This window comes from Clinocottus analis, unplaced genomic scaffold (genome assembly GCF_023055335.1).
Source record: "Clinocottus analis isolate CAN_PGR_092001 unplaced genomic scaffold, fCliAna1.0.p SCAF_11, whole genome shotgun sequence".
Taxonomy (NCBI): domain Eukaryota; kingdom Metazoa; phylum Chordata; class Actinopteri; order Perciformes; family Cottidae; genus Clinocottus; species Clinocottus analis.
The window spans coordinates 12,746,651-12,756,553 of NW_027175832.1; the positions used below are offsets into that span (position 1 = coordinate 12,746,651).

At 41.9% G+C, this 9,903-nt stretch overlaps 1 protein-coding gene across 1 annotated transcript in view; it reads right to left on the reverse strand.

Annotated features, from left to right (window-relative positions):
* Nucleotides 1-1,000: 1,000 nt before the first annotated feature.
* LOC137805477 (xenotropic and polytropic retrovirus receptor 1 homolog) overlaps nucleotides 1,001-9,903 on the reverse strand; it is a 71,954-nt gene continuing 63,051 nt past the window's right edge. The window contains exons 12-17 of the mRNA XM_068566218.1: nucleotides 9,859-9,903; nucleotides 9,567-9,761; nucleotides 8,590-8,756; nucleotides 8,340-8,479; nucleotides 7,608-7,829; nucleotides 1,001-7,309 (exon numbers count right to left, since the gene is read on the reverse strand). The exon at nucleotides 9,859-9,903 is cut by the window's right edge and continues 121 nt beyond it. Of these exons, the coding sequence (XP_068422319.1) occupies nucleotides 7,255-7,309; nucleotides 7,608-7,829; nucleotides 8,340-8,479; nucleotides 8,590-8,756; nucleotides 9,567-9,761; nucleotides 9,859-9,903 (824 nt within the window). The 3' untranslated portion in view covers nucleotides 1,001-7,254. The remainder of the gene's footprint in view (nucleotides 7,310-7,607; nucleotides 7,830-8,339; nucleotides 8,480-8,589; nucleotides 8,757-9,566; nucleotides 9,762-9,858) is intronic.

The window sequence follows — 9,903 nt, forward strand, 5'->3', positions numbered from 1 at the left end:
CTATGGCTTTCACAACAGCGGTATTAAGCTATGAAACCGGAAATGCGAGACTCAGAAAGGATGTGGTTAGTGGACCAATCACAGCCTTCCAGGCTTTGACGGATAGTCACAAATTTGGGGTGACGCACGCAAATAGGCCGATTTCACCATGCAAAGGCGGCCATGCGTGTCTTGCGTCTCTGCGTAAAACCCGAGTATAAATCAGCCTTTAGGATACGCTGAGCTCCTCCTCCTCTCCTCTTCTTCTTTCTCTTCTCCCTTCTTCTCTTTCTTCTCTCCTTCTGAATAAATTATTGTCTATCAATGCACAATACTAACTACTCCTTTCCGGGAGCCTCTGTGCTTCCTTGCCCTCAAGTTTCCATGGACCGTGGCTGTCTGGAGCTGGTCCTGCATGCTATGATGGACTGTGGCTGGATCATGGTCCATGCCTCCCACTCATTATATGATTATGTTTGTCATATTCATGTAATATGCTGCAACTCTGTTACGTTGCTCATTTTGGTCACATAACATTTATTGCTTCTGTCCATCTTGGCAGAGGGATCCTCCTCTGTTGCTCTCCCTCAGGTTTCTCCCCCTTTTTTCCCTGTGAAGGGGTTTTTTCTATCTTCATTTGGGGGAGTTTTTCCTGATCCGATGTGAGGTTCTGGGACAGGGATGTTATGTGTACAGATTGTAAAGCCCTCCAAGGCAAATCTTATATTTGTAATTTTGGGCTATACAAAATAAACTGAATTGAAGTAAAACTGTTTGCCAGTTTATAGATTTACATGCTGATCAATGCAGCAACGTCAGCAAACATAGAAACTGATGAACACTAAGTCATTCTCCCCATTAATATCAGATAGATTACCATAAAATGACTGCATGGGACATGAATATAAGAACATTCCTTAGAAGCTGGTGGTACGTCAGGTTTTAGCTCAGATCTCCTCCAGAAGATGAAGGGAGGATGGAATTGTTGTGATGTTGACATGAAGCATATAGACATGTATGAATATCTTTATTCACTGCTCAATCAGCAGCGGGATGATGACACACAGTAAGAACCCAGGACATAGTAACAAGTGAGTCAACTGAAGGCGATCCCTGTTTCCTATGAGCAAGTCAATTTACATAAAGGAACTCAGCATGAAATTTGGATTTGAAATATATTCTATATGTGAATGTTTTCATCGGACAGTTTGAGAGGCTTCTTCTGTCTTGACTGATGTAACAATGTTGAGTATTGTGACATCACAATGAATTCCTCTTGTATGTAGTAAACACACACACAAAAAATAGAAGACTTCTTGAGCTTGACCTGTTTTTACTGGATGTGGAACATTATGCTGCTGCTGCAGACAAGACAACAGCCACGCTCTGCAATGCTTCTAATGCATATCTTCATCAATATGTCATGTATTGTATGACCAACAGCTGTCCCACCACAGTGGGGTCACAACAAAATGTTTCCCACAAAAAAAAGTTCTCGTAAATGGAGACTAACCAGAACATATCTAACATTTTGTTTTTGGCTCCATTTCATTCTAGTTTGAATTTTGCTTCAACTATATTACAGATAATTGTGAACAGGTTGCTTTCTTATAACCTGATCTTTGTCCCACACAAACATGAAACCACTCAGATCCTCAAACCTCTTGGAAGCTGTTGAGATCAACTGAGTCCATCCAAACTGAAGCAAACCACTACAGACCAGAAGGCCCACATTAGAGGAGGATCTCTGGAGAGCCTACATCTGAAGCAGAGCCCATATCTGGAGCAGAGCCCACATCGGCCTCATGAAGAAGCTCAACAGCGACAGATTGAATTTTAAGTGCATGCAAAAGAGATTTAGGAGAACCTGTTGAATATTCTCTGAGGTTCTTGTCATGTGTAGATATGATGAACCAAGAAGCCTCTCTCCTCATCCGCCTAAACCACTTTTGAGTTTAAAGATGATAGCAAAATCAATAATAAAATTACAGAATTAAAATACAATATACATATGATACAAAAATCTTGTTTTGTTTACATATGATCATGATGGCTGGCCCAATTAAAGTGTTTAAAAAAGAAAGATTGCTTGGCATATTTCAGCAGGTGAATTCTCAGAGTCTGTATGCAGGTGCCAGCCCTCTGGCGGCCCCTACTGTATCATTTCTCTAATCCTGGTCCATGAGGGTCACGTTCCCTCGACTGCCCTGAAGTCCTGGACCGCTTTGCTTTAAAAAAATAAATAATAAAAAAAAAACTTTTTAGCATCCAAGTCTGTCAAATCATTCCTTCTTAACGTCTGTCACAGGACGTAAACGGGGTTATTGATTACATTAATAATCATATCTCACAAAAGCACATCACCTCATTAACATCAGTCAAGCTAAAACAAGCGATTTGCAACAAGTTTGGTTTGGTGAACATGACTTGGAACACTTCCAGTCAAAGCTCAAAGAGACGTTAAGGAAGGAAAAGGAAGCATGATGGCATGCGGCCCAGCTGGTTACACTGAAACGTCCCCAAGACATGCGAAAATAACTTCTGTTGCAGGCTTGGAATCATAACCAATAGTCTGAAAAACATTGCTTCATGTTGTCTGAACACAGTCATGTGTTCCATAAATGTACCGACACATAGGACGAATAAAACACAAATATAAACAAATAAGAAGAAGAAAGATCACAAATCTAACTGGATCTTTTTTCTTCTTGTTTTGGTCTGCGGTGCTAAAAGGTATTGAGGAAAGACACTGAGACCTCCACTGCTGGATGTCATGTGCCTGACCTTGTCTGCCACAGCCTCAAACATTGTCAACAGAAAAGCTGTGTGGCGTTCAAGTGTAATGGGAGCGAGTCATCATCTGGAATGTAGAAAAAGAAAACTAACCCGCTGTGGGACGAGAGCAGCCTGCTACCGTACGGCATCAACAACAGACCAATACCAAACATAAGTGAAGACAATCCCTTTGTCAGCTCTGGTGTTCATGTCAGAACCAAAGAAAGCTTTCATATAAAGGCTGTTCACAATGAAAGAGCCAGGTGGACGCTTGTGTTGAAGGTACAATGTGCTCACATGAGCTCTAAACTCATCTCCCTGTGTTTCCGTGTTTAAATGTTATTGTTACACATTTAATTTGGAATACCGGCTTTCCAGAGACCAGTTTGTATGAACCACATATCCTGGACGCACAGCTGCTCCCGCTCTGCAACCCATGAAGGTCTTTTACACCAGTTATAATATCAAAATTTTCTGGTCAAGCTTATTTCAGTTATAGCTTCGTCACGAAGTGAGGAACCTTGAGCTACTTCCTGCTACGCCAACACGCTGCTGTCGCCTAACAGCTCCGGTGCATTGCTGCACCTTAAGACCCGCTGACCCCCCTAGTTGTCCAGCGGGACGTCTTGGTGGCGTAGTGACATGTAGCAGAGTGCATCACCAACTCAGAAGCCATAAGCAAGTATTGCCATAAGCAAGTATTGCTATGAGCAAGTATTGCTTCTTCTCTCCTGTTCTATGACACATTATGTATTTATTACGAATGGCCGACCATGTTTGATATCATATTAATTGGTTTCTGCTGTTACTAATCAGCTAATGAAAAAGCTGGAACAACTAGACGGCCCTCAGAGGGTATAGACATCCATCAAGGCCGAATGCTTGCAAACTAAACAAAAGTCAGAAAATGAGTACATGCGCCCCACAGTTCCAATACGCTCCAACATTAATGGACTTCTTCCTTGACAAACTAACCAACCAGAACCTACAACACAAGTTTGAGGCAATAAGACGACAGTGTTCTTTAGAAAAATACACAGTTCCTCAACCCTACTGAAAGACCTTTAGAGAGGATTCAGTTCACTCAGCTCAAGGAGCTGGAAGATTCAAACCCTGGGGCAAAAAGCATCGCTGACAAATCACTGTTCTCCAACCTGAATGTGGAGTTGGCTAAACTGGTATTAGATCTACTTTTCCTGAGCTCCACACGAGGAGAGGATCTCCTGATTGAGAGCCAGATGAAACACTTCGTCCTCAAAAGGCTCTTCTGCAGAGTTTAAACCTACTAAAATAAGATGAGACCTAGAACTCAAATGCTTTGCAGTTTCCTCGAGTCACAACAACAGACACTGATTTCACAATGACAAAGGAAGAAAAAAATAAAATGATGTTTGGCATTAAAGTGCAGAATCATGAAGGACTTATTGCTCATTGGTAATGACAATCAGCTTTAAGGAGTTAGTCACTCTCATTTATGTTTTTTTTATTAAATGGCTGATTAATAAAAGCATTGAGTAGTAGTACAAGCTAAAACACATTCTAAACGTTCAGACACACAGAAGCTGTTGTTGGACACTGCAGAAGTGGGTCAACCACTTTGGGAATGTGAAAGAAGCAACACAATGTATATCTTTGTTCTAAAAATATTAGAAACACATTTTCTCCAGTGCAAACACAACTACCTCTTCATCAAACAACAGAAGATGGACTCATTTGGGAGCTTCAATGATTTGGTTGCACCGTCTGACATTAGAGGCGGCCGTGTGGCCAGCCTGACATCGTGCCTTTGAAATGAGTTTGCCAATGCAGATGATGTGATTGTGCATAACCTGTTACTGACTGAGACTGTTAAACTATACCAAACCCCCCAAACTACCAGCTGTTAAAGAATATGACAGTACATTCTCATACAGCATCACAAAATGAGGCGAGACAGGGAGCCATAATGGCTGGGTAAAAAAAAAATTGAGAGGGTGTCAAAAAATGCTTCTTAATGGAAAATAGGGCTGCAAAGGGGCGGAAAGTTTCTGGAAAGTTTCCACGGGAATTTTGAAAAAAAAAAATGGGCCTACGTTTTTTTGCAAAAGCATATAACAGGGAACTTAAATGCAGTTGAGAACACGACTAAGTACGCCGAGCTCAGCTGGACCCAGAATGCAGCTGGTTGGGAACATTGTTTGCCAGAAACATAAAACAATTTGTTGTTTTTGCCGTCTTTGTCATCAGTGTTGCGTCTGAACGTTTCAGCCCAATGCCTGGCAAGTGTGAGAGCGTTGAGTTGCGTGGAGGCAAAGAGCGGTATTGCAGACAGATAGAGATTTCAATTACAGCTCGCAACATATTGAAAAAAATAACTGAACTACACTGGTCCCTCGTTTATTACGGGGGATACGTTCCAAAAATAACGCGCGATAGAATGAACTGAACTAGTTCATGTAGGTCCAGGAAGAAAGCCTTGAGACCTGAAAGGATTCAGGGGAAAACACTAAAAAAAAAGAAATTTGTGTTGGGGAGAGGGAGGGGTGTGGTGGGGGGGTCATCATATGGAATACACCTTTTTTTATTCAACGTTCATATTTTTGTTGTTCGATAAAAGAATAAAGTTCTACTCACAAAATGTCAAAAATGTAATTTTTAAAAGTTGTATTATCAATGTTTGCATGCGTGTCTGCTTATGACAAGGTAAATACAGTTAAATTACCCCAAAATCTTCTGTTAATTCCCGTATATTCCCGTGGAAAGTTTCCAACTTTGAATATTCCCGGAAGTTTGCAACCCTAATGTAAATAAAGCATCTTTTACATTTCCACAGAACTTATTCCATTCTGCTGCTGGAGATAAAAAATCTTCCTTTCGAGGTTTCCACCTGAAAAGATCAACAATAACAGGAAGGCTGGAATACTTTGCAATATGATGGTTAATAGTGCAGAAGCCTGGAGTTCCATTGGTGCGAGGGGAAGAATAAAACCAGACAACTGGAACTAGTTAGTGAATGAAAAGAGTATTTGTGATAAAGGGAAACCGAGCAGAGTGACAGGCTGTCGGAGGACTGATGGTGTTAGTGCTGTGGATATGGAAAGTATCGTTACTTCAGCAAGACGACCGGTACACATGGAGAACGTTTAGAATTTGCATGAATTAGGAAGCAGGAAAATTTAAGAATAGTACGATTCTAATAGTTGCCGTTACAAAAAATGGATCTCTCTGCCAGTCAATATTAGAGGATTCACTGTAGACTCACAAAATGTGATCAATAGTTCAGTAACAATACATTACATACAAATACATTAAAATGACTTTGTCTCCAGACTGTTATATATTTTGACCAATTTTGACCTATTTTGATAAGCCCCTCCCCACCAACCAGCTGAAACATTCAGGTTCAACTACACCTTCTTCTGGATTGTTAAAGTTTTAGGTAAACACTCAGTAAAACCATTTACATGTAATGTTTCACCACAGGATGTGTAAGGTCTGAACAGTCAACCCAGCTGCTGTTCCATGCAGTCTGAACTCAGCACTTGAAACTAAAAAAGGAATATTTGATATTTCATGAACATTTTCACACCACTTCCTACTTTGGTCCATCTCATATTTACAACCGCTGTTATAAATAATGAATAGTTTCTGTGTTTTTTCTGTAACGCTCATCCATGAACAATAAAACATTTTAAATCACTGTTTGTTTGTGTGTGTATGTGTGTGAACACACACACGAGGCATTCCACTCCAATTGACTCCTAAAAGTGCATGTTTCTAAATGTGTGTTCTAAAGCGTGTTTGGTGCAGGTAGGCAGCTCTGTGAGGGTCTGAAGGGGCAAGCTGAACAGAGCGGGTCAGGCCAGTGACTGACTGGCATAGTTTGTTGGCCAAGGTCAGAAAGAAGGTCACAAGGCCTAAAGTGCCGAAAGGAGGACACTTTTCATCTCTTATATTCTCCCATTGGAAAAAGTTGGCTTCTGATCCACTCTGACGTCCAAATGAAAAGTACTCATATCTCTGGGGGTGGAGACTATAAGCTAAAAGAGTTTGGTACTCCGCAGCAGCAGTTTGAAAGTTGTCAGCCTCTCCTGTGTGGAAGCTGAATGGCACCGAGAGGAGCGGTGACACTTCCTGTCAGGGGGTGGGCTTGCATTCCATTCAGCTGTGTTGTTCATGCTAGACTGAGGCTCAAGCAATGACTGAAGTTAAAGAGTCCCTCTGGGTGTCGAGTAGAGATGATTCCACCCACTGCTTCAATAAGGAAGCGTTAATTGGTAAGCCCAGCCTTGGGTATTATTGAAGGTAGGGGTAAGAGATTGATGGCCATGTTGCTGGGTTGCTTGTTCAAGAGGTGAAAGTTTCTCTCTTGAAATACTTTGAATAGTTCTGAACCCATGGAGAAAGGATGACATAGGCATGAGAGCTCAACAACCAACTCGCTGAGTAATTCCTCCATTAGGAGGTGGAGTTTCCTCCTTTGAATAAATTCTGAACCCAGGCGAGAGGCGTGGCCTGATGTCAGGAGTCATCGTCGGTGTCCTCTATCAAAACCTTGGTGTCACGGGTCTTGGACCTGGAATGGGAAAATGGAAGAAATAGTTTACATTGTTTACTAATTGTATGTAGGTTTACAGCACAGATTAACATGTTGGAACTATGATACTACTGCATTCATAGATACTCTTTATTTCTTATGTTCACATCGATTATTGGCCACGCTCGTGACTCTTTTGGTGGCTTGAGCACTGGAATGCTGGTTCCCGCTGACCTTTTTACAGCTCTTCTCCTCAAAGCTTTAGGCCTGAAGAACACCAGCTGTCTTTAGGCCCCACAGCACTGGCACATAGACATCTGTTTCTGCTGAGACTCACTGTGAGGCCAGTCGTGGTCTACGTAGACTCATGCTGTAGCTCCTCTTCCAGCTCTTCTTGCCCTGCCGATTCCTGACCCCGTCCTCCTGGTCCATCATCTGCTCCAGCAGTGTCTGGTCGTCGGCATTGAGCGGAGCCACGCTAATGTCTCTGACGGCCCTGAACTCACCACAGTTATTCAGGTGTTCGTTCTCTAGGCGGAAGAAGTTCCATACAAACCGTCTGGGAAGGAGAGGCACCGACTGTTAGTAGCCTATCTGACTTACACGTACACCACATATTATATATTCTAACAATAGTCAATCAAAATGGCTTGCATGACATCCTCATGTCAGCCATTGTCATGACATGCTGCATCAATGTTCACAAATGTTTTGGAGGGACATGTGCACATTAATAAAAACATTTCTGTAAATGCGCCAGAGTTAGCCAAGAGGCTATTTTTCATCTGTAGAGCTGAAACAATTAGCCGATTCATCGATTGGTATTAACAAACAATCTTAGTAATTAATTAGCTGCTTATCTAAAGTGTTAAACATGTCAAACATTTGCTTTTTCCAGCTTTTAATATGGAGAATGTTTTCTATCTTCGTAAGCGACGGTTGATCTCTTAGAGGAGAGAGAATAATTGACTGGTTGACCCTAAGAGACTCAAGGGGGGAAAAGAAGAAAAGGATGAAGAAGGAAATTCTCAAAGAGAGTAAATTCAGAAAACAGAATGATTGTACGTACCTAAAGACCTCCATTGGGGCGAGTATAGTCGCCAGTATGTCAGAGATGCCGTGGAAGCCAGAGACTGTGCTCAAGGAGACAGTTAATGTCCATGAAAAGCGCAACAGCACATCCTCCACTATAGCACTGTAGTAATAGGCCTGGGCAGAGACAGAAAACAGGGAGAACATGTCATCACATTGCAGGTAATATTGTCAGAAACTGGTATTGAAAGGATCAGACTACTGGTCCTCCCTGTGTGGAGAAATACCTTTTGTGGGTAGACTATCTCCTCTCTCAGAAAAGTGTTCTCTCCTGCATTGCGGTCGAACAGGCCCCAGTCCATCTTCAGATCCCAGATGAGTGTGTAACATGAGCTGACCACTAAACAGCCAATATACAAGTAGAGGAAGATCTGGGCATCAGCGTGAGCTTCAGCTATGGAGGAGCGGAAGATGTGTGAGGTTAGACAGCTGGTATAGACGTCGCTAAGAGGTGTTTTCTCACAAACTCAAAAATCTGACTATCAGATGGCTATTTTTATACAGTTTTTACATCACTGCCACCATCACAGACTCCTTCAGCTCAGACACTTTCAGCTGAGACTCCTGCAGCTCAGATTCCTACAGTGGCCCCGCACTGGGGAATCAGAACTGAACCGGGTCCCCGGGCTAGACTGTCACACCCTGCTGCAAGAACAGGAGAGCCTTTTCTAAAGGGACTGGCGCTCAGAAACATTACCGTGCTAAAACCAACATGTACGTTCCTCAGAATAGCTTGTACATAACAAGAAAAGCTGCTTCATACTAAATATACTTTGGTCAAACAGGAGCATTGACGCTTCACAGGAAGACAAAGAAGAACCGGAAAAGATCTTTTTTTTTAAAGAATAGTATGTTACTGTCTGACTGTTTAGTGTTTTTTCCCTCATGGTCTTTAGCAGAATTTCTAATAGCTAAGTGGAAGAAAGTGCTTTTTCTTTTTGTGACTGTGAATCTTGTTTTTTGGGGTTGACAAGACTTTGGTTGTACAATAAGATTCTCAAGATAACAGAGAGAATAGATGTTAGGAACACAAGGACAACTTAAAAAATTGTGTAAAAAACTATAATGACAGGGAAGATTTGTAATAAAGGTCTGTTTGATATAAAGGCCAGTTGCCATCTGTAATGGATAATGGTAAATGTGTCTGTGTAAACTTTGCCCTCTAAGCATTGAATACAACAAAGATGTGTCATCTCCATTCTACCTTTATGTGTGCTGTACAGGGCAGCAAAGGTGACCACAAAGAAGGAAGTGGAGTATTTCCCTGCATTCACCAGGTGAGGAAAGGCTCGCTTGGTGTCACGGTAACGTCGAAGACACTGGACGAATCGAAACCAAGCAGGAAGACACTGGATGACCGCACGGACGCCATAGGAGTAGGAATTACACACATCTTTACCTGCAGAGAATGGCATGCCAATAATGTAGTTAGGACAAGGTGCGGGTACATCATCATTTGACCAGAGTCTTCACAGCCTTTAATTGTCCAGTCTTACCTTCACTGCTAATGAGTCCATCATGCTTTTTCCAGTCCAGTTCAA